This window comes from Taeniopygia guttata, chromosome 3 (genome assembly GCF_048771995.1).
Source record: "Taeniopygia guttata chromosome 3, bTaeGut7.mat, whole genome shotgun sequence".
NCBI classification, from domain to species: domain Eukaryota; kingdom Metazoa; phylum Chordata; class Aves; order Passeriformes; family Estrildidae; genus Taeniopygia; species Taeniopygia guttata.
The window spans coordinates 84,541,174-84,565,521 of record NC_133027.1 but is presented as its reverse complement, the minus strand read 5'-3'; the positions used below and the strand labels follow the sequence as shown (position 1 = coordinate 84,565,521).

Genomic DNA, 24,348 nt, shown 5'->3' with positions numbered 1-24,348 from the left:
AAAAAAAACAAGGGATAGGGGAGAGCTTCTTTTTTTTTGTTGGAAACTGTAAAATTCTTGGAGATGTCAACATCTTTGGGATCAATGCCCTACTTTAATTAATAAAATGTATGTGCTGCCTTGGAGGTGGATATCAAGTCTGAAAAGGATGTATCCTATGAAAAACATTATAGTATTGTAAGGAAGCATTGTCTGCTTTACTTGAAACGTGGCCTTTCTAGTGCATGTGATTCTGAATGGAGAGGGGATCCACCCATTTCATCATGATCATCTCATTCCACAGGAGCACAAATCCTTTGCGATCAAAGTCAGGGAATAGAATAAAATCCCTTCCTTCTCTGTGAATCAATCCAGTGACAATGGAAGGCAGTGTAGAGCTGTGATGTTGCAGCTGATTTCTTTTCAGCTACTGGGATTCAAATTTTTTTTTTGCCTTATGGAATGCATCTGAACACTTCCAAGCATATTTCCAGAGAAAATGCATATTTGGAAAGGAAATCTAACATGAAAATACATGTCAGCAGCTGAATTTAAATTTTGTGTATTTTGCAGATTAATTGTAGCGATGCAGTGCCCAGTAAGCAATTATAGTTGCTAATTGCCTGTAAACAGGACTAATATTTTGTTTCCTGCTTCATATGATTGTTGTGAAGCTGCATACATGAAACAACTATTGAGTTCCTAAATGCATATTTTTGTTAAGTGTATACTTCATTTTTCATGAAAATGGGCACTAAAATAAAAAGTAGAATAATTGTGTTGCAAAAAGCATGCAAAATGTGAAAGTGAGGTGTTCTGATATTGTCAAAAAAAAAAAACAACAAACAAAAAAACTACCCAAAAACCAGGGACATCAGTAGTTTGGGAATTAAGGTAAAGCTTCTCTTCATGGGAATTAATTTCTCTCCTTGTTCTGCCCTCATCGCTCCTGCTGTACCTGAAACCTGTTCAGGTGTTGTATTTGAAACTCTGTGGGTCACAGGGCAGCAGCTATTGCTCACACCACTGGGACCTGTGCAGTCAAAAGCTGCCTTCCTGGTGCAACATAAAACAGCTCTTAAAAAAGCACAAGCTACTGAGCCTGGTGTTTATCTTGAGAAATTCAGCTTCCTCCCATCCCCTGTCAGTCTTCACCTTTTTGTTTGAATATTATCTGCTGCTGAGTGTTCTCACTTCCAAACTACTTGGAACATGAGTCTCCATAGAGCAAATTATTTAGAATTTGGTAAATTCTAGACCTGGTAGCAGCTTTTCAAATACAAATCAGAGGGTAATATATGTTCATTTGGTTAGGACTCTTGCAGTTTTAATAGAATGTGACAGCAGTCCTGGCAACAGAAAATCACAGTGACTGTGAGTCTCCTGAGAAATGAGAAATCTGGGGTAGTGCCTGCTTTCCCAGATTCCAACTTTAATGCAAATCTACTAGGAAAGAGGATCCCGTGGCCTGGAAAGAAGTCCCAGTGGTCTGGCACCAGTGCCAGTGCTGCTCAGGCTCTGCAGAGCCCTGCATGGAGGCACCAGGCGGTCTGTCAGTGTTATCTGATCTGCCTTTGGGGTGGGTATGTACAGAGGACTGGGAGCCTGGGTACTAGGAGCTGGAGAGCAGGGGCTAATATTTGGGATTTTGTGCTCATAGAAACAAACAGACCAGAGAGAAACAGAAAATCATTATGTATTGAAACAAGATCCTTTATTTCAGTGCAGTACAAAGAAATGGGAGTTACTTTGCTTTGAATGAAAGTACTGAACCTAAAAACTGGAGCAGATAAAATATGTTTGTGTAGTAATAGGAATCCTTGGATATCAAAGCAGTGAAAAATGATCTCTATGATGCTGCAGCATTAAAATCAATATTTACATATCTTTAAATTAATGAATTACTACCTTGATTTATGTTATATCATTGGCAACTTAGTTTCCATCAGTATATTACCACTGACAATGCTGTCTTAGCTATCAGTCTTTTAGCAATTTCCTTGCATTAAAAAAAAATTTCCTGACATTGTACTATTTATGTTGGTACAGAAGCAACACTCTGTACCAAGCCAGCTCTCCAAAACATCAGCAAAATCAGTCTCTTTTCTTTTTTCTTCCAAACAAATGAATTTTATCAATTTTGTTAATTGCATTGAACTTTGGTTATGAATAGTAATACAGTAAACAGTGGGCCCAGTTCACAATCAAGTAACAAACTCATTGTATTAAAGTCACGAGTATGAACTTTAAGTATTGTTTAAAGGAAAAAAAAGATTGCTACATTGTCATCCTGCAGCACCAAAGACGGTGGCTGCTCAGGATTGGATTTTTTCAATTGCAGCTTGCATCAGGACAGGTCATCTGTTTTCCTAGTAAATACAGATTTACATTTTCAAAGGTACAAAGCATACCAACACAGTGGCTCCCAGGAGACTCAATGGCCCCATTTACAGATTCAGGGATAATGGTTTTTTTAAATAAATAAACATTAAGTACACAGGTATTGCTGTGAACCAAGCCCATTGTCTAAAGGAAGCACATTTCTTGCCAAATTAAGTCTTTACATAAGAACATGTTTTTATAATGGATCTGAACAGCTGCTGTGCAAGTTATTAAAAGCATGTGTCTTGCAGCTTGCACTTTGTACCAACACAAAAAGATGAAAAAACATGCAGTAAAATGTAGCATTGTTTATAAAATAATGTGTAAAAAAACACATTCATTATCTTATATTAAAGCATTTACACTGCATAGGCATTCATATAAGGATATAGTATAATAAAACTTATCAAATATACAAGCATGCAGCAGTTGCCTTATATTCACAGTTCTAGAAATGACCACACATTGATTTCTTCAAATATAAATTGGATTATCCAAAATAGATTTTGCAGCCACTCTCCTTTGCAGTGGCAAACTATGTTCTCATGTGCATTGCAGATACTGACCTATATAACAGGCCTAAGCTATGCCGCTGTATTGTACACATCTGTGATAAATACTGTGTTTTGGAATAGGAAGGATAATGAGAAGTGATTCATACTTCTCATAGCAGAACTTGGAGACTACACAGTGCTTGAACTGAACAAAACATATAAGCATATTAATTGTATTCTCCTTAGAGAGTAATTCTGTAACCTTGCCATGTATCTAGCTACTGCATAAGCTGGCCATGCAGTTTTCAAAATAAGTTTAGACAGATTTTTATATTTGACATTTATTCTATCAGAAGAGGTATAGTAGGAAACATAGAGTACATACCCTTTTAGCTCTGCAAACTCTACACAGGACTCCTGATACTTTTAGATTGTGTTGGGAAATACAATGCAATGTCAAAGTCACACTCAGATATTTCAAATACATTTGCAGAGAGATGATCTTTCTTCAGTTGCTCTTTTGAAGGTGGTGGTGTTATATATGATGGTGAGCTTGGACCATCTTAACTGTCACAAGGTGACAAGTACCCAGGTTAGACCCCCTCTGTGGCCAAATGCCATCTGCAGGATAAAGCTGAGGTCATGTGGCTTGAAGTTGTCTGTAGTTTTGACTCGCTTGTTATTGCCTAGCTTGGCAGGTTAACCTGGAGTGTGACTTCAGGCCAACAGCAAACAGAATACCTGGAGACAAGGCTAGTGTTAGTTGTGAAAGGTTTGCAAAACTGAGCTCTAGATCCTGATACATGTTTTGGGTGTGCCAAGGTGAAATCGGACTGAGGAGTATGACTTTAAACCCTTTCCCTGTCCAGGTATTTTTCCAGTAGTGCTGCATACTGCTTTTGCCCTGACTTCCCTTGTCTTCAATAGTAATTTGTGTGTCTTCTAACAGTGTGTGCATGCACTTCCTTCTTCTGAGCACTTCAGGTAAAGCTATTGGAAGTAACTTTGTAGGATGTTACAGCACCAACAATGCAAGTTGCAGGGATTCATCCTTGAATATAAAGCAGCAGCAAGGGATTCAGAAACAGCATTCAGGAAATAGTTTGAAAACAAAAAAGACAGAAGCAGAGATGGTGGAAACATTTGCTAATTTGCAAAGTGGAATATGGAAAGGGAAGAAAAGTGGGGCAGTGATTGCTGTTCTATCTATTAAGGAAAAAAAAATGGTATAATCCTCTCTGGAATATTTCATTCAGAAATAAAACACTGCCTTTTTTTTTTTTTTTTTTTAAGTGAGCTTTGGCCCACATGCAGTGAGGAAATGACAGGATGAGTAGATGGCTTTGGTGTGTGCTATCAGAAATGGTGACACTGATGTCCCTCTTTGCTGCAGCCAGGAGTCCACTTCGGTAACTCATTATTTTGAGTCACTTTGTGTTCGTATTTGCATTTTCGAGTAAAGTATACGTGGCCCTTTACAGAAAGCTGTACTATTTCCTGTCAGCCTTATTTAAGAGTAGGACAGCAGTGGAACAAGTGGAACGCTAGAGATGTTCCAAGCTCTTCTAGCAAAGATACTAATTTTTCCTTTGAGGACATGTCTCTGAGTGTATGTGTGTGAGGATCCTCAAGTCTGTATTTGGAATCTGAGCTGGATGGGGTACCTGAATGCCTTTATTTTATTAACTAGCATTTGGAAACTGGGCTTGCAGCTTTTTTTGGTTGGCTTACTTGCTGCCACAGATGTTGCTTTTCTGCCTTTCTCCAGACGTATTCAATAAGATCTCTGTGGTGACATGTGAAGACACAATTGCTGTGAGAAGTGACTAGTTTTCAATGATTATTTGGCAGTAAAATCTGTATAAATATACACAGAATCCCATTTTTTAGCCTACCTTTTAAGCTGTATACATTGAGAAATGGATAAAAGACTTTGAATGCTGAAACCTTTGTACAGCACATCAAAGCAGCTCTCTGATTCTTCACTGCATCTCTGCATACTGAGAGCAGCAGTTCAGATGCTCTCTGAACTGTCCATAAAAGTAACAGTTTTGGTTTATAAATTCCAGTCCCATTAATTTGAGGTACCACATTAGCCTTTCATTTACCTTCCCAATTGTCATTTGTTGGCAAAAATGAGAATGCCTTGTGGTTTTGATCCCGATTTCTTATGTATTTTAGTATTTGTACCGGGTTCTTTGGATTCTTCGCTGAACCTGCCCTTCATTTTTCCTTTTCACAGGGAAAATTCTTACAGACTAGTTTAGAAATGTCTTTGAAGAATCTGGAGATTATTAAAAGCAGATGTCACAACTGTCTTGAGCATAGTGAGAAGGAGAAAAAGGAGCTCTCCTGAGAAGTCTGACAGTTTGCCACAAAGAAATTGGTACAAAAGCTGTGAGCCCCAAGTTCCCACAGAGATGCACCATCTTGTGAGAATTAATAGAAGTCAGATGAGTAAGATCTTTGTTTCTTTTAGAAACCTTATCAGCTCTATTTCTAGTAGCAACCTGGCCTGTTGCCTCAGAAGAGGGAATGTTACCTGCTTCTTCCACCTCTCTTACATAGTGAAGAAATTAGTTCAATTCATAAAGAGGAGGGCCATTTGACCTCTCACCTTTTCATGCTGAAGTTAGCCACACATTTCCATCATTGCAAATCTGGCTGTGTGGTAAAGAATGGTTTATTCTAGAATAAAGTAAGCTCACTAGAAGAGGCATTTATATAATCAGAAGGACTTCTAACTCATTTAAAGCTTGCCAAGCATTCTCCTCACCCCTGTCCTCCATCTCTTTTTCCAGATTTTGCATATGTGTCTTTCCAGGTCAATAATTATGTGAGGCATCTGGAATTATGTGCTTGTCCTCTATTATACCTTTAGTATCTCATTAGATGAGGGATCTCTCAAAGGGCAAGAACACGTCGAGCAGCCAGCAGTTTTCAAAAACAGCAGGTGACTAAAAATACTTCATTTTCTTTGCTATTCAGGCAATGACAAATGGAAGCATGGACCGGGCTGCTGAAGAAGTAGGAGACAATAAGAGAACAAGTTAGATGAGAAGTCCTCTGACCTTGAGAAAGAAACAGCTATCACTTCCAAAGGCATCTTGCTTTTTTGTCAATTTTCAAGTAAAACACTGAATACACATACAGTGTCCCTTGAAGAAATACAAATAAAGAATACTTGCAGAGTAATTTAAGAGATTATTGTGAATTAATTGAACATTGAGCAAATCTACTAGCAAATATTTGTTATCAGGTCAGTCAACAAAAAGTTGGTCTACATTATTCCATTTGAAGAGCTTCTCCTTTTACATTTTATATGCTGTTTTGCTTAGACACTACATATAACAGTGCATGCCTTTAATCTTTAATAGAAAGATTCTTTCCCCATTAAAACCCGCATTAGGTCCCTCAAAGTTACATTGGAAAATAATTCTAGCTTCTATGTGACTTATAAACTTTATGCAGTTAGCTCTTCTGGGAGGATTCCTTTTCCTCATTTGAGTGTGTCAAGCTGGATTGCCTGATACTTGTGCTTAGTTTTCACCAGTTTATAAGTAGTTCAGAATGGTATCTGTCTGATGACTATCTGTACATTGAGAGAACAAAAAAATCACAAGCAAATGCTGTGTGTGATGGGAAATTTGCAGGCATCTTGCTATGTTGTCAATTTTTTCTTATATTACACTAGAAACTTCTAATGTCCAAGGAGTACCATTTCAAATAGTGCTTTACTACTTGGCACCTGTTAAACAGAAATCAATGGACTTTTATTCATGCGAATTTCTTTCTGTTAAGCATACGTTCGTAGTTGTTAAAGGTTCCTTCTTCATTCTAAAAACAATCATGGGAGTTTACTCATAAAGATGAGCAAGGAGGATGCATAGGAAACACGGGATCTTGCAGAGAGAGGAACAAAATAAAAATGCACTCCAGAGCTTTTATGTCAGCATCCAGTCCATTAACTCAAGCTGATCCTTGAGTTAATGGACTGGAAGTTTGCCTCTGGCTCTTTTTGCCCCTTCCTCTCTCTCCTTACTACATTTTATGCTGTTACAAGAGGGATGGATTTTACTGTATGAGATTCAATGTCCACCGTATGTTCATGCAACACCATTGTGATACATGTAGTTCATACCATTCATGTTTGTGGCCATGCAACATAAAATAACCTAAAATAATCCTCTGGAATGCTGCAGTTTCCAGCCATTTTATTATATTTCATTATGTTCTGTAGCCTGAATTGGCCATCAACCTTCTCTCTGTTCTTAACAGGAGAATGATCATAGTTATTTTATAGGGTTAAGAAGTTATTGAGTCTTCCTATAAAATCGCAGTGTAGAATTTGTTGTGAACAAAATAGAGCTGACTACATTACTGTAGCAGAATAATTTGCAGCCAGAATTGAAGCATGTTCTTAAAATCTATTTTTAACAGTGTTTTCAGAAATAGGCTGCAGTACCTTGATTTTTGTCCTACATATTTTTGAACTGTAGGGAAAACCTGACATTAGCATGTTAATGCAGTTGTATCACATGGATATGTAATACGAATGTGTTTTCATGAAAACCCATTTTAAGTTACTGTGTTGAACCACTCAATACAGCTGGATTATTTTCAGATTCTCTGTAAATTCCTGGTCGCAAGGTATTCCAAACAAACAATTCTCTCAGACTTTTGGAAGCCCATGCAGGATTAATCTAAACAGGAGGTACAATAGAAAGCTCCACTTTGTTATAGGACTGGAGTTTATCCATTGACTTCAGCACTCGTCAGAGTGTAAAGCACATGTGTTCTTCTTTTCTTGTCTAAACTATTTTGAATGAGGTCTCTTTTACATGCTAGTTTGGCAAGCTTCTAAGGCATTTGTGCAAAGTCATGATCCAAGAGCAACCTGATTCAATACTGAGAAAATCATAAATAACATCCAGCAGTAATTAAAGTGAAAAACTACAGCTAAGAAAATCGATCTCCTACAGTATCAGTTGAGCTGCTATACCTTGCAGTGTTAGAAGTGGAGCAGTGTTAGAAGTTGTACCTTCAACTTGGGAGGCATCATTGTGAATTTTAAACACTGACTGAAATATGATCGATGTAGATAGAGAAAGAGTAAGAGTGGAAGAAAAACACAGCACCAGAAATTACCATCTGGAAACATACTAAACATTTAGTCAGTATATTTGTATTAAAATGAAGAGTTAATTTTGAAGACCGGAAACATTTGAAGATAACTTAGTGCTCTCTATAAGGCCGTTCTCAGGAGTCAAGTGTATAATCATCTGAGACAGGAATATTTACAACTTCAGACTGAAGAACTGGAAGAGCTAGTTGATGTCTTTACCATCTTGATGAGAGTGCGTACACTCCTTCCAGTAAGTACATGCTAAAGTCACAAAAAACCCTATAAGTTGTCTGGATTTTTTTCTTAGATCAGGGTTAACTGGCAGGTAACAGAACTTATTTGTTCAGTTTTTATTTGTACAGATCTCAAAAATGTAGTAGAATTTAGGTAGCTGGTAGTATAGCAAATAATATGTAGGTCTTAAAAATATAATTTGGAGGCTTTTTTACTCGTTTCTCAAGCTCTCTTCTGAACCACCAGCACAGCTTGGATTTATTGGAAGGAATACATGGCCCCACATTGGGTAAAACCTAAATCTGTTCCTGTTAGGGAACAGGCGTTGTGCTGTAGCACGTAATCCATACCTTTCTGGTCTTCAAACAAGAGGTGAGAGTAGCTGTGGATACTAGTTCATGCTTCAGGCAGAAAAAGTAGCTGCCCCGAAACAACTTGAGACGTAACATGCAAGATCTGGAAAGTAGCCACTGCATGATATTTGGACTTCAACCTGTGCTACAGGAATTTCTGTGATTATGGTTTTGATAGCAGCCAGATAGTGGGGGAATTCAGATTTTATACCTTGGCAGGACAGAATAATTCAACTGTGTTGTAGATTATTTGATAGTGAAACCAGGAGTAAATTGTGAAATTTAGCTCTTGAACTGGGATTGGATAAAAATGCTCCAGTTTAGATGTGTTTGTGGTTTGGACCAACATCTTGCAGTCAGTTTTTGTCTTTTTGTGACTCTAGTTTTAGGTACTAAACTGTAAACATCACAATGTCTTCTTACTTAGGAAGTTTGCTCTATGCTTCCGTACTAGATACAAGATTTTTAGCAGGACTTAATCTGAGGAACAGTTAAACAAAAACTTGTATGAATAAGGCACTAGTAAATGTTTGCAGCAAATAACAAGTATAGTCTATATTCTTTAAGAATAAAACCGTTCTGTTTAGGAAATCGCCTTTAATATGACAGAGTTACCAATGCCAGTTAGAAGGGCCTAGAGAAAGTGCATCTTTTGGGTTATGCCTGTGAGGTCTGTGAGAAACCCCTGAATGCAAATCCCTGTTCAATTAGGAAATAGCCTGTGCAGTAGTGATACTCAGGAGATTGGAAGCAAGAGGAAACTAGTTTAGATTCTGATCCCTGCTAAACTAGTGTGAAATCAGCTATGGATTTGCTTCTGATCTATTACAGTGGTAGAAGGACCTGAAGCCAAAATTGAGGCTGTTTTAGCAAATCTAGTTAAACAGCAACAGCGCTGGCCTAGGCCAAAGAATTGGTGTTAATCCCCTTAGACAGTTTCAAAAAATAATCTGGCATTTTAAATTTCCTATTTGCTGAAGTTCAAGGATGCATTTTTTCTTTTGGCTAATGTAATAGGTCGAGGCCTTATGTACTACTTTGGAGCTGACACCATTCTAAACAGTTATGACAGCATTGATCTGTACTTTATACCAAATGAAATTTGAGTCTGCCATTCCATTTATAGGATGGCTGGGCAGTATTTCGCGTTGAAAGTTGTTCAAAACCACCCAAGTTCTTCCATTCATAAAACCAAAACATACTGCTACTTTTAAAAAATACATTAAAGTATCTGGTCTTTGAGGGGGGATAATTGAAGCACCAAGAATCTGTTTATCTAGCCAATAAGAAAATATTTGCAAACTAACAGATCTTTTTAGTATTCATGATCTGCATTTTCCTAGGATCTGTCCAATAAAACTATTTTACCATTAATTTGTTATACTAAATCAGTCAATGGTCAGTCTCATTTAATCACTAAATCCTGCTTTGTAAACAACTTAACTTTATTATCTGACAAACTTGTGTTCCACTCAGATCCTCCATTTTTTTATGTAAGATGTCTTTTAAAAAACTTAACACATTTGCAGTATCCATAATGCAAGAGGGAAAAAAAATCCCCTGCATTGATTGACTACTGTATATTATTGCCATTTGGTGCTACAATTAACAACTCCAGGCAGTTGGGTTTTTTTTTTTCTGTTGTTGTTTGTGTAAATTATTTTGTGTTTTATGTAAGGTCATGTGGTATTAAGTTTATCTCAAATGTGGTATTAAGTTTATCTTTAAGATCACATATCCATAGGGACCTCAGAAACTGTAAAACCATCTCAACCAGCTTTTAAAAATGTGATGGGCTTTTTGTTTGTTCATTTTGTGGGTTTTTGGCTCACAAGACTAAAGTTATTGGTGGTATAACTCAGCTGAAATTTTCACCAATAATTAATCTGGACTAATATTCATTTCTTTAACAAAACAAAAAAAATCACAGCAAGTAAGCTAAGTGCTGGGAATCTCTCTCCCATACATGCTATGCTATACATACTGAAATACAGAAGAAAATCCAGAAATTTCTCCTCACAAAGATCTTTCTTTATAGCAACACAGGAAAACTTTTGCTTTTAAAATACTTGTTTCTTATCAGTATGTCAGAGCATATGCTTTTCTATGTGTGTGTGAGATTAATACATGGCATGTGTTTATCTGAATACTAAAAAATGTTATTGACTATTGGAGCTGTGCAAAATATTTTCTGTAGAAGCTGACAATCTTAAAAGTTTTTTTGATTAATCATAATTTTCAGTAAGATGATGTAAATATTTGCAACTGCAAAATAAATGAAAATTCTTTTGTCAAAAGTGTGCCTTCTGGGGTCATGATTAGTCTTGTGTGGTATCTCTCAGCTGACAATTTGAAGTTGTGCATATGCTAATTTATTAAAATTTCCTAAACTGTGCTCTCTGTGAAATAAGTTTGAATATTTTTACCCTATAAGTAAAAGATACCCTTTGAAAGTCAAGGTGGATTTTTAACTTCTTCTTAAGATTAAATGAATACATTGGAATATAGTTGGGTTTCTTTCTCTTTTTTGCCCTCTGCTTTTGAAGTGTGCCTTCAGAAGATGAGAACAAAAGTCATTATTTTGGAGAAGGTTCTGTGAATATTTAACGAAATGCAAAATGCAGTTTGCTTTCATGGCTGTGTTTCTTCAATGGAAGCAGAGGCATAGTAATGAAACATTTTTATTATGAAACTATGCTATTACATCTCTGACTGGAGAAAAATCAGTCGTCAAACATTTTTGTGTATTTCTTCAAAGAGTAAATTCACACTTCTATAGAACAGTTGCTTCTTGGTGCAACTTAGTTGTGATTGTAGAGGCACACTTTTGACACCAACTAAAACTATGGTCTAAATGAAGGCATCACTTTCTTTCCATGCAGGTGTATTTACCTATATGGATGACATTTTAACAAAAAAATGTCACTTCACAATTTTTATTTCTTTTTAAAGTAGAAGTTAGGAAAGCAAATTCTTCAGGTGTAAAAATCAACAACATTACTGTATGATCATTTAACAACAATTATTGCATGATTTTGCATAACCCTTGGCCTTTCTAAAAAGCAGTATTTGATTTTGAGATGTGCGTTGGTTTAGTAATGAGTCATCACATATCTGCTGACTCGCACGTGCTAGATATTTAACTTGGGCAAGAAATTTTCTTCAGATTACAAAAACATAAAAAAATCAGTTCTAGGTTTTAGCTATTAACCCAGAGATTTTCACGGTTAGATAAAATGCATGTAATTGGAAATAACTATTATGTTGAAAGGAATCCACAGTACTTTGATAAAAAATCTGAGAGGCTTTAGGGAATATGACAAACTTGATGAGGCCTACTCCAGCCTCTCAAAAATTTCTCATACTGTTAGGAGATGAAAGAACTACCAGTCCTGTAACTCCAATGCATTTTAAGGCTACTTAGAAGACATGGAATAGTGATACTCAAAGTAAATACTCAAAACCAGTAAGTATTTTTATGACAGGGTAGTTATTAAATGGGAATTATATATATGGGTGAAACTTTGTTTATTTGTTTACATTTTCTCCTACAGTAAACCTACCATCTATCTGTATGTCAATAAGTGATCTTAGAATGCCATTTCATAGCTTGAATCTTCATTTTGCCTCAAGGTTTGCTCTAGCCAGGTTGGCAAATGGGGAAAGTCCTAAAACAGAAACACTGACACATGCTGATAAATTCAAAAGTGGAACATTAAAATTTACATGGAAGTGGAAATGACGTTCAGTGTCAGAAGTAACAAATTTGAAAGTCTCAAATTATTCATATAGAGAATATAGGTTAGACAGATTAAATGTAAGTGTGCTTTTTCCTAAAAACACCCCCCAAACCAAACTTTTTTTTTTTTTTGCTTTTTCTTTAAGTCTTTTGTCTGTAAATATGAAAGAATGCTACACCCCAACATAACTCTTCATTGCCATACTAAATGGTAAAATAGTCTTTCTAATTCACATTGCTCATGGAAGTCTTATTTGAAGTTCCTTTATTGAGTTTGTGGTTAAAGCAGTTTGGGATTTTTGTTGGTTGTAAACTTTTGGCATAATGTGAATACCAGTCCCTTTCAAAAACAGCCTTGAGTTGCTTAATGATGCTTGTGCTGTTCCCCGCGTCTGCTTGGTTGATAACAAGGCCAGCTCCAGCATTCTGCGTAAAAGCATTTCCTACCCAATCAAAATTACCTGCAAGCAAAGGCAGGAATAAACAGTGAGTTTCTAACATTAACAAAAGAACCAATAGAAAACCAATCTCCCTAAAGGCAATCCAGAATGAAACACTACCATTTTCCCCAGCGCAGAGATGGAAATAAGTTGTTTTTTTTTTAAATACCAGCAGGAAAAAAAGGTCCAATACGTACCATGTGTAGTGAAGATTGTTTCTGGAAGTTTTAACATCTCTAAGTCTTCAGAAGTGAAAATGGGTTCTTCTGTTTCTTCAAAACTAATTTGTTCTTCCTTTTACATCTATTACATTATTACTCAATTTACTTTCCTCACTGGCTTTTTCAGCGCTATGTATATTTTTTTTTGTTTTGCTGTATAAACAATTCAGAGTTCCAAACCAGTAGATATTTTACAACTTACCTGCTGACAGATAATATTTGAGGAAAGAAAAATAGATTTTACTGGTTTATGCCAGTTATTAAAATCTTTGTGGAAATCTATGGTAACAAGCACTTTGAATTCTGCAGGACAAAAAGTTTAATTGGACTAATGGAAAACAGGTAAATCAAGTGCTTCAGCTACCTCTTTTTTAATTCCATTAAAACTGTAAGTATTTTAAATTATACACTTAAAACACATGAAGTATTTTGGACAAACAAGGCTGTTACTTCAGCAGGAAATGTTAAGAATTCTAAAGTTACCAAGGATGGTAAATTGAAACCTCATCACAAGGGACAATTTTTCCTATGCTTTCAAGTAAAAGTAAAAAAACGAAAAACCTTTGTGAGGTGCCACATAGCAATTTTACTTAAATACACTATTAACCCAAAATACCAGTTAGATATGTACCTAATCTTAGGAGGGTGTCATTATGGTAAATGTAGTAAGGTTTTGGATGATGAGGATGAACAGCATCTGTACAGTATTTGCCAGGATTGACTACAGCTTTAGTAATAACATGGGGAAAGGAGAACACTCCATCTTCAAGGGATTGCAAAACAAGAGATTATGCTAATAATTATACCTGCTTCATAAATTGTGTTATATTTGTGCTTTCAGTCTGTTTTAGGATACTGAAAGCAGAATATTGGTCTTGAGAAACTGAATCGGAAGGGAAGAAAAGGTTTTGAATGAGAAGAGTCTCAAAGTTCAATCATCATCCAGGTTCCCAAAGAAATGAACGATTATCTTCACTTAAAGAACATATCAGCTGTAGATTATTCATCTACAAATGGTTATTTCGGGCTTTTGGATACAAACTAGAATGTCTTGAGATGTGGTTACTTACCAATATACGCAGCTCCATCAGTCACCATGTATTTGTTACGATTCAATTTGGGAAGGGAAGCGTTCTTCTGTTCTTTAAGAAAGCAGGCACTCTCTTCCTCAAGGTCAAAGAATTTCTGCCATAAAATAGAAGGAAGCACAGGTTATTGAGAATTGCTCAGTAAGAGACAGAAAAAATACAGTCTGTTCTCTAATCTTTATTGAAAATTAGTTGGAACTACAGAACAGCTTATTGCCAAGCATTAACTTCAATAAAATGCTGCACATTGTATTTCTAATTAAATTCACATAGTTTGTGATACTCCTGCCTTGGCATTCTGAACTATACAAAGTATATGGCTACTGCATGCTAAAAGCAATACAGTGCCAGGTAGTAAAGGTGTAAAATGAAAAAGAAAAACCCCATGTTTCTGTTCTCCGTGGTAAGAGCTGGAAACTTTCCTTTAACTCATTTCCTCATTTTTCAAGTGACACTGGGGTTTGAAATCTGCTTCAGCATTGGGATTGGCAGACACAGCAACAGCTGAATTAATACCTCTGCAATCCCACATTGCATAGTTACCAACAGGAAACTTGCCATTTCAGAAACTTAGAAGCTTCTCAAGATTAAATTTGGCATAAAGAGATCAAATTTTCCAGGCAACAAGAGGAAAATGTTTTACCCCAGAGAGTGAAGTATGAACAAGATTTTTTTATTTGTTTATAATTTTAGAGCTATATGCACTCCTCATCTGATCAGTAACAAACAAAAACAAGCAAGAATACACCTTCATAACTCAAAAATAGATTAATATGGGCACTCAAGAATAACTTGGCTGTTCCTTGCCACTCCTTTGTGTTTCCCAGTTGTCTACAGACAATTTTGTTCTAGGTCATAACTTCTGTGGGCTCTTTCAAAGCACACACCTTTCTCTGTTCAGCACTGCACCCAACAGAGCTGGCTCATTCCTGCTGCTTCTTTGAGAGTTTAGAGCAGGCATTCACACACACAGGATAGATTTTCAGGGCCAAGAACACAAAACTTAGGAACGCAGGAATTAAGGTTCCAAGAAGCACAATGGTGAGCTCTTCACCTTGAATCTGCCCTTTCTGATTCGAGCTTTAATTTCATGACCACATGTGCACAGGACAGAACTCCACACTTCAGCAGCAGTTTGATATGCAGGCTACACCTTGCCCTTTGGCTGTGTGCTTATAGCATTTAATGAGTCCTCCAATAAAGCTTTCTAGGTGCAAGTTCTTCCAGTGATTATTTTCTTCAGAGTACTTGTATTGAGTTTGCATTCTCAAAACAGTTTCAGTTGAAACCAGTAATTATTAATGTTTCTGTGAATGGGACTCTGAGTTGCTGAAAATGCCAGGTGTAACAGGCTTGCAGTGCTCTAACTCTATAGTTGCAGTAAGGCAATACCAAAACTTGCATTAGCCTGGTCAGAGACCTGGAGAAACCAGGAGGAGATTCCCATCCAACCGAGAAATTAGATCTGCATTTCCTTCTCCAAGATGACCATTGGCAAACCAGTGCACCCTGCAGCTACAACCAGCCATTGGCACTCTCTGGAAATTTTCAAGCCAAACTGGTCTTTCCAATAGGGATAAGGAAAAAAAAAAACCACAATCAAGGCAAGGCATATCACAAGGATCAAAAGCTAAATGGAAAATAAGACTTTACTGAGTATGCTTTGTAGGATATATTATCCCCAAAAGAACAGAAGAACATGGGGATAGGAGGTCATGTAGTGCAGGCATGTGTGGCATTTTGGTTAGAACCAGATGGAGGTATTGCAGCAGCCTAGAAATTTTAAGTGTAATTTCAATCAGAATTTGTAACAGGTTTCTCTTAAAATCTCAGTGGTTTTGCATATAAACACACACAATACATGTCTGCAAGACAGTCGTTTTTGTACGAAGGTTAGTTTATGTTTTCTCATAGCCAAAGCAGAACCAAGAGGGAAAAGGAGTGCTTTCAATAGTTCAAAAGGTAATTTAGTTTTTTACTTTTTTAACCTGTTCTTTCTCCTCCATATACACACATAGTTTTGTTTCACTTTGATCCTGGCTATAACAGATGAATACAGAAGAAATGCAGCTTTAAAAAACAGTTGCTCATCTGCCATGCTTTTTCAATTAAAAAGAGTATTGAGATGGAGCCTATGGCACAGTTTTCAGCCAAAATCAAATTGACACCAGCAAACTCTGACCCTTGGGCTATTTCTCATACCAAGGCTTATTTAGCAGTGGTTCCCCAGACTGGGATACGTGATGCACAGCACAAAGGTAACTGACTTAGTGTTGACCTTTACAATTCTCTACAGCTGATTTTTTTACTGAAAATTGTTTTTGTATTATTTATCTGCAGAGACTCTAGCTGGACTATTTACCTAGAAGAGATGTTTAGGAGTAGGTTTTTTTCCTTTTATCATTTAGTTCTTGACAAGATAAATTCTGTACAAAAGATTTTACCTGCTGTAAATAGAAGGCAATGGATATAAATATTAGGTACCACTTGCAAAAAATGTCAACTACATAAATAGAATTTTGATGATAAATATGGAACAAGCTAGAAGTTACTTAAAATTGAAGTGGTTTAAACAGAGTCAGCTATGTATGGGGTTTTTTGACTTAAAAACACAATTTATGCTGCCTTTTTACTGAGGTAACTTATAATAACATACCTTATAACAAAAGGTCCTATTTCTAGATATGCATAATACCACTTATTGTGTGTATAAGAAACAGTGCTACTTTTTAAGAATTGTTGTCAGTTTTCAAAAAGTCAGAAGGATTTATGGGATTATCAATTTAGGAAATAAAAATAATTCAGCAGATTATTTAGAACTGTACCTGAAAAAAACAAAACCAAACCAAATAAACGCCCCCCCCATCCCCATCAAGATCCAAGGTGACTGATTTCCAGTGTGCCTCAACTTCATAAAAGTGAATTGTGTCACACTGGAAGTAGCACTTACCATACATTCTATTCTCTAATACATTTGTGTGTTATTTTTCACTTTCCTATACTGCATGTCTAATGTGGCCCCAGAGTGGCATTTCTGGTCTTCACAATTTTGCGTTTGTAGTCTGAATTTAACGCAAAATCTTCATTATTTTTTCTTGTACTTTTCACTTGACTGAAGAAAAAGTAGGTGCTTACACATCTTAACACTAAGGTTACAAGAATGCAGACTAAATAATATTTTTGTGCTGTCAGGTTGATTCTTACCTCACAGTATAAACACGACCAGTGGCTAGAGTTCACTCTGTTGGTTTTGCTGTGGAAGACCATATCTGGTGTTTTGCACAAGCTGTCCACCACACTGGCTGCCTTTTGGCACCAATATATTTTTCTATCTTAACTTCAAATTCTGTTGCTACTAGGAGTAAATTATGTTCAGTATTTTACATTTTCTGATATTTAATTGAATTTAAAGACTTTGATAATGACAGAAAAAATTCTCAGTTATTCTATTTTCTTGATTTTTTTTGGGGGGGGGCGGTGGGGAATATCTTGTATTTTAAAGCAATATGGATTATACTTACAACTTTCAAACTACAGCTTGGAACTTCAGTGCAAATAGCTTTCAGAGATGAAACAAAGTTAAAAGTAAGGGGATCTGTGTCTCTTGAGAAACTTATAAGAAGTCGTACTTTAATACTTCGTAATACTAATGCTTCTCTTATCTTCCCATCTAAATATGGCCAGTACCTGTGGAGAAATAAGATAACATTTGCAGAAAACTTTAAAAAATTTGGGAGAGGCGGTGCCGTGCCCGAGAGGCGCAGCAGAGGGCGCTGCTGGCCAGCCCAGCCACGGCCGCACGGGTGGCACAGGTCAGGGAGCTGGGACACCGCGTCCTCCCTGCCTGGCATCCCTTCTTTAACCCCTACGCACTGGGACCCCGCAGCCTGGGGACTGGAATGCCTTCTTTCATTTCTCCTTGGGAAACAGAGCTGCTGTGCAGGGTGCCTGCATCCTTCAGGAGCAGCAGATGAGATGGGTTGCTTACAGAGGATGCTGTGTGATGAGGATTGCAGAAATTCTGCCAGGAATGGGATGGTGGCTTGCATGGTGCTAGTCTCACAATTGACAGTTAGCTTTGTATTCCTGACATTCGGTGGGAGGGCAGGGAGAATTAAACAAAAAAACATACATGTTTTCTGTGGGAATCCAGGGCTTCCCTCTGGCTGCCCTGGAAGGTCTGGGACCCTGGCAGGGGGTCAGGAACCCCCCTGTACAGAGCCCCCAGAGACACAGTCTCTGATCTCTGTCCATGGAAAAGAGTTTTCAATCTTACAGGATGAATTACAAGGTCTGAGTGTTTGAGATGAGTAATAATTAAGTGTGGCACGGGTGCAAAAGTAAAATATTAGGATTCTAGATTAGGGGTTCAAAGGGGACAAGATGGAGGAAATTTGGTGTGTCTTGTCCTTTTTCTCCTTCTTCATGCCCTCCATGTTTCACTGTAGTGTTGGCATTTTTCTATTGGTTTAGGCTGGGGACACGCTGTTCAACGTAGGTGACAGATATTGGCACATTATTGTAAATATAGCACAGGTAGTTTCTGGTATATAATGTTTGTAATATCCCACTGAGGGGCAGAGCCCCACACGCTGCCCTGCAGGACAGACCTGCGGCAGGGCAGCAGAACATGTTAGAGATAAACAGAATAAACAACCTTGAAAACCAGCACAGATGAATTATGACTTCTTCTTTGGCAGCGGGGCAGAAAGACAGAGACTTTCTACAATCTCGGAATCATCAATACCACAGATTCCGACAGTTTTCTACATTCTAGCAGCATCAAAAAGTCTGGACTAATGAAATCTGAGCTCTACCATGCCAGAAAATAACTTAGAAGCATGTACTGGGAGCTGGCAAAGTAGAGAAGCTGGGGCAGTGCCTCAAACACAAAGCCATGACGAAGGAAAAACGTCGAAGAATTCACACAGGTGGCTTCCCTGCATCTCCCTAATCCAGTAGATTTCTGAATCCTTCCACCATGAGAATAAAGTAAGGAGGAGTATAGGAGGTAACATACAATACTGTAGTGGTTCTACATGCTAAGCTGCTTTCCAACATAAAGCAGAAAAAAGGGATATATATCATGAAACGGAGGTTCCTACAGCACTGCCCATGATTCTTTCCCTGTGATGGAGGCTGTCCATAATGAGTTTATTGGAAAAACTCTCTCACAGACTTAAAAGAATTTATGATTGATATCAGTGATATGATAATTATTTTTTGAAAAATTTAAACAGAACAACTCTAAGTAGAAAAGACTACATGCTTAATTTGGCTTAACTGTCTTCAAATAAAATGCATAGATGGAACAGCATGCTTTGCTAGATTATAAATTAATTGTGAACATTATTGAGAGTAAGAGGGCCCAGTGTATACTTGCCTCCTGAGCTGTATGGTTTTGATGCACTCTGGCTCCAGTGTTGGGCCCGTAAGTGCTTTTTAATGATCCATACAAACAGGCTGTTCAAAAATTATGTGGTTTTGTTTGATTTTAGCACCTCTCAGTTAACTGAATTGTGATATTATTCAAATGTAATCTATTCTGAACTGGGAATTTTCATTTATATGTGTATGCCAGTAAGATAATGATATTTCCTACACTATAGGCAAGTCATAACTCATTAATTCTCTCTTAACACACCCACACACTCTGTCATTGTTGAATATCTGCATGATACTCATAAAATGCCAGTAGTTGTGGTCTCACAATAGTCAATTTAATAGTGTAAGAAACAGGACTCATGTATAAGCAGACTGTTATATTCCTGGGTCCCAGTCACGTGTAGGTGGTCAGACTAGACAATTTGTGATCTCCTTCAACAGACAGATCCAAAGCTTAGGACCCAGAACTGGATATGTCCTCTTAGGTCCCAATTCTGCTCCCATTTAAGTCAATGGCAGGACTCTCACTGATTTCAATAAGAGCAGAATTGGGCCCCAAGAAATCAGTGCACAGTAGTGAGTAACCTCCTGTGGGTTCATTTTCTCCAGCACACCCTACTGGCATTATGGTAAGCAGCTGGGCCTGGACCTGGACACTCACCGCTTAGCATTGGTGTCGATGACAATGGGCAAGTAGTCCATGACAGCAATGTACACAAATTGTTTGGCATCATCAATAACACTGTAGATAGCTTCAATATCCAGGACTCTGTCCTTGGGGCAGAAGAGTTTAGGTGAGTTCTGTGAAAGGAAGAGTTCAAATATGGCATTAAAAACCATTTATTTTTTCCTACCCTCAGTCTTCTTGAGATGAGAAGCAGTATCCATTATTTTAGCAGAGATTATTAACTAATACCTTCAGCTGTCCTGCTAGAATACTCAAAGCTACAAAGGCAAGTTACTGGTTTATTTGACCCTCAAAAACCTCACAATTTAGATGTATCTGTGGGTGAAATGCAAAAGACACAGACTTCAAAACATCCACTGTCATGAAAGAAGCTGTAATTGAAATTACATTTCAGAGAATTTTGCTCCAAAGAGCCCCAGGACTGCTTTCCATTGCATGGAGTGTTCATATGTTCTTACCACATGAGTCTGATCCTTCACTTGTGAGCAGGAATTAAGTGTTTTATGTTAGTTGCAGGGAGACGCTACAGTTTTGCAAGAAACTTATCTTTAAAATAAAGCTTCAGGTATGAATTTCCCAGTACAGAGCTGGTACCAGCCCAGATTGCAGCTTTTCTGCCTTCTGTCTGGGGCTGTCAAAGGCCAGGTGAAGCCAGTGGAAATTGCTCATCTGTGGCAGATGTGCCCAGGACTTTCTACTCTGCTGCACAAGCAGAGAGAGAAAAGTGAACCCCCCTTTCAAGTTGCTTGCAGGCAACAACTTCATTCCAGGGACAGAGGTTGTCGAAGGCACTTTAACCCAGCTGGAACAGGTGTTTTCCTGCCACTGTAACACCTTCTCACCTTCATTACCTGCTTGGGTTGCAGCTGACATCTAGGTGGGCATCTTTAGGGAAAGATCCCAGTGATTTTATTAGTCTTCCTTAATTCCAGTGTACTGCCTGCCACAGTGGTTTCTTATTACTAATTGGTGTTCTTAAGGATTTATTTCAACTAAGTACAGAAAATACTAGAAAATTAACCATAGCAAGATTTCAATACCGATATTCTAGATACATTCCTGAACCCTAAAAACCCAAAACTTCTTACATTTTATCCAGGCTGGAAGATGAATTTGTTGCTAAGTAACACTAAGCTATAATTCCCAAGTATAGTAAAAAAATTTAATAACTGTGTATTTTGCTTGTTTTATATAGCACAAACATTGAAATAAGTTTTCAAAAAATTAATTTCAACTCAAGAAAAAAGTGTAAAAGGATTTAAATACAGTTAAAATATTAAGTATAACTTATTTCTATTATCTGAAACTTTTTGGAGGTTATTTCTCTGAGATATTATTCTTAACGCTTGTATTATTTTATTGAACTTCAAAGTTACAGAACAGCTGAAGAAAGAAATTGCCATGTACTTGTCTTCTTCGGATGTGTTCAATACAAATATCTGAAAGTGAAATACTTCCTGAAGATAATGAGGAGAAAAATCTCAGTCAAAACTCTCACTGTGCACTGTGCTTTGGCATTCCACCAGTTACTCTATGGCATAGCTGATGCCTGCCCCGCAGCCACGGACTGGCTTAGGACTTGTCTCCATGTTGTGTAGCACTTGCTGTTCTGATCAAGCACCCACTTACTCCTCCTCTTCACCTACCATAACAGGCCTTTATTCTGGCTGGGAACAGCAGCTTTCCATGTCCCTGCTCGGGGCTGTGCTATCCCAAACCCACAGGGAGGCAGCAGCCTGTCTCTGCCCCAGGCAGGACTGCCAGGGCAGCAAGGGAACTAGCTGGCTCCTGGGAACTTCCTTCTGATCATTAGCTCAGGAACACACTGCAGCATTTACACTCTGGCCACCAAGTCAGTCCCAAGCAACTCCAGGACTGCCCTTCAGAGGGGCCTGCTGGCAAACACTGAGAATTTTCTAGTGGGTGAGAAATTTATTGAAGAGCCTGTTTTCAGAAGGAAGAACCAGCCCAAGTGGCTGAGGATACAAATTCAGGTAGCTCTTGGAGTTGGACTTCAGTGATCCAAGCTTCTGATTACAACTGAGTTCTTCCTTTTGTTTTCTGAAGTGAAATACCAAGAGAAAAGGCTTCCTTGCCCACAGGAAAGGAAAAAATCACAGAGAGGAAGGAAACACTCTGCAAACTGAAAAAAAAGGTAGATTCCTTCCCACATTCCTTAAACTGGGCCTTAACCAGCTTTCTATTCTGTGTTCCCCTCCAGGAACAACTTTCAGCAGGATTTCTCCACTTCTTACAGATTTCTTAGAAAGGAGTAGGATTTCATTTCACAGTGCTTTAACAAACTGTCTCTCATTTAAGATAGTCCTTAAGATTCTCCAGAATCAATGGAGGTGTCCATTATATCAAACCACAATTTATTCTGGCCGTCTTAGGCACTTCCATGGTTTCACTCCAAAATAGTTCTCTGTCTGTCCACTGATTGTAGGAGTAGGAAAAATCCTGGACAGCAGAACACTCTCTGGTGCCCAGCAGGTAAAGGGGAACCCTGCCCTCTGTGACCACTCATCTGCACTGTCTGATGCCAGTGTCTGTACAACTTAACAGTGTGTTATGTTGTTTTAAAAATACCGTGGCTTTAAAGCAATGGTGGTTTTGCCCTGTTTTATAGAGAATGTAAAATTACTCTCAGCAACTTTATTTATATTCTGATTTTGAAGGGATGGTTTACACTCACTTAATTACACCCAAAATGAATGACACTCCACATCTTCCATCATCTCTATCTCACTGGGTTCATTTCCAGTTTTGCTACATCACTGATGACATGGAGGACTCCGTTTCTTTCCATTAAAAACACATGCACAGACAGTGCATGGGGATCACTGCTTGGATTTTAGAAGTCTTGAAATGTCATTTAAAAATAAAGCTGAAGTAGATGATCTTGTACAGAAGTATGAATGCTTTGCAATAGGGTGAATCCTTATAACTTACATTGATAAAAATGCAAGCTCTGCTTATTATGTATAATTTTCTATGTCTGATTAATGGTTCATTTACTCCCAAGTCATTCACATTCTACCTATTAGTATAAATAAAAGAATTTAATTTGAAGAGTCTCTATATTGTTTTCTGGACATGACTGGAAAAGTGTTGAACATTGCAGAGAAAGGGAAACTGAATACTGCTCAAATGAAATCCTGCAGCATCTAAAGCCCTGGCAAACTGCATGTCATACAAAACATAATTTAAAAAAAAAAAATGGGATTCTTCAAATTTCCAGGTCTTTCAAAGATCTTGCAGGTTAAGTACATTTCTTCCCTTCACCCCCCACTCCTGGAACTCATTTCAGAACTTACCGACACAAAGGCTTCCGATTTTGTCTCGTTCAGCTGCAGTGTCAGTTTATTTTGAGTATCGTACACTCCATAGAGTCTCTTAGACCAACTCGGAGGAATTTTATTCTTATACCTTAGTGAGCTATACAGGGCAAATATCCTTTGTAAATCCAGGACCAGGCAGCTACAGTTGTATACGATGACACCAAGTTCCTTCATCTGTGAAATTAAAAGTTAGATCATTAGTGATATTTTCGCTGGTGGATATGTGGAAGTATGCAGCAAGAACACAAAAACCTCACCTTGGGTAACCCAGTTTTCTGGGTGTCAGTTTCTTCACATGTTAAAAGGGAGATAATGATACTTTTCTCTCATAGAAAGTATTCTGTAAGCATCAACATAATTTATATTCACACATATAAATTATGAGGAAAAATATTCCAAGTAAATACAGACAACAGAGTACAATTAAATTCTTTAACCTTCAACAGGCACAATCCCACTTCTCATTTAGGTAAAGGCATGTCTCCTGATCATTGTAAATATTTTTTTGGCAGAGATTTCATTAATTGTACACCCCTAGTACCTAAGTTGTTGACAGAATTTCATGCTGAATATATTGTCTGGCTTTTGTAATCAAAGCGTAACCACATGCTCACTCTCTTCCACTCCTATGCTTTAGAATAGCTCAAGAAAGGACTGGTGTGGGCCTGGATGCTACTGACCTCTCATTACCTGTATTTAATAATAGTTCAGCCATCTTCTTAAACAAAGCAAGAAGAAAATCTGCATGCATATGTTGGAAAAATATATGTAGGATAAATATTTAAAGGATCCATGCTGGCTTTCAGCAGGCAAACTCTCTTGGTAGCATGCCTGCGAAGTCTGCCTAGCATCATGAAAATAAGAGTAACAGCATGCTTA

General features: G+C 37.7%; 1 protein-coding gene, 1 long non-coding RNA gene and 1 other non-coding gene across 14 annotated transcripts in view; 1 reads left to right on the top strand and 2 right to left on the bottom strand.

Annotated features, from left to right (window-relative positions):
* Positions 1 to 24,348, top strand: part of LOC121469756 (uncharacterized) — a 46,784-nt gene that overhangs the window by 8,227 nt on the left and 14,209 nt on the right. The gene's annotated exons all lie outside the window — the stretch shown is intronic.
* Positions 1,672 to 24,348, bottom strand: part of PLD5 (phospholipase D family member 5) — a 172,206-nt gene continuing 149,529 nt past the window's right edge. For all 10 annotated transcript variants that reach the window (XM_004176409.6, XM_072927280.1, XM_030268568.4 and 7 more), the window contains 5 exons: positions 23,446 to 23,643; positions 20,102 to 20,241; positions 17,577 to 17,742; positions 14,038 to 14,152; positions 1,672 to 12,767 (listed from right to left, as the gene is read on the bottom strand). In XM_004176409.6, the coding sequence (XP_004176457.6) occupies positions 12,532 to 12,767; positions 14,038 to 14,152; positions 17,577 to 17,742; positions 20,102 to 20,241; positions 23,446 to 23,643 (855 nt within the window). In that variant the 3' untranslated portion in view covers positions 1,672 to 12,531. The remainder of the gene's footprint in view (positions 12,768 to 14,037; positions 14,153 to 17,576; positions 17,743 to 20,101; positions 20,242 to 23,445; positions 23,644 to 24,348) is intronic.
* MIR1784 (microRNA mir-1784) lies at positions 19,915 to 20,006 on the bottom strand. The gene has a single exon (NR_048959.1). It is a non-coding gene; the product is annotated as a microRNA mir-1784 (primary transcript).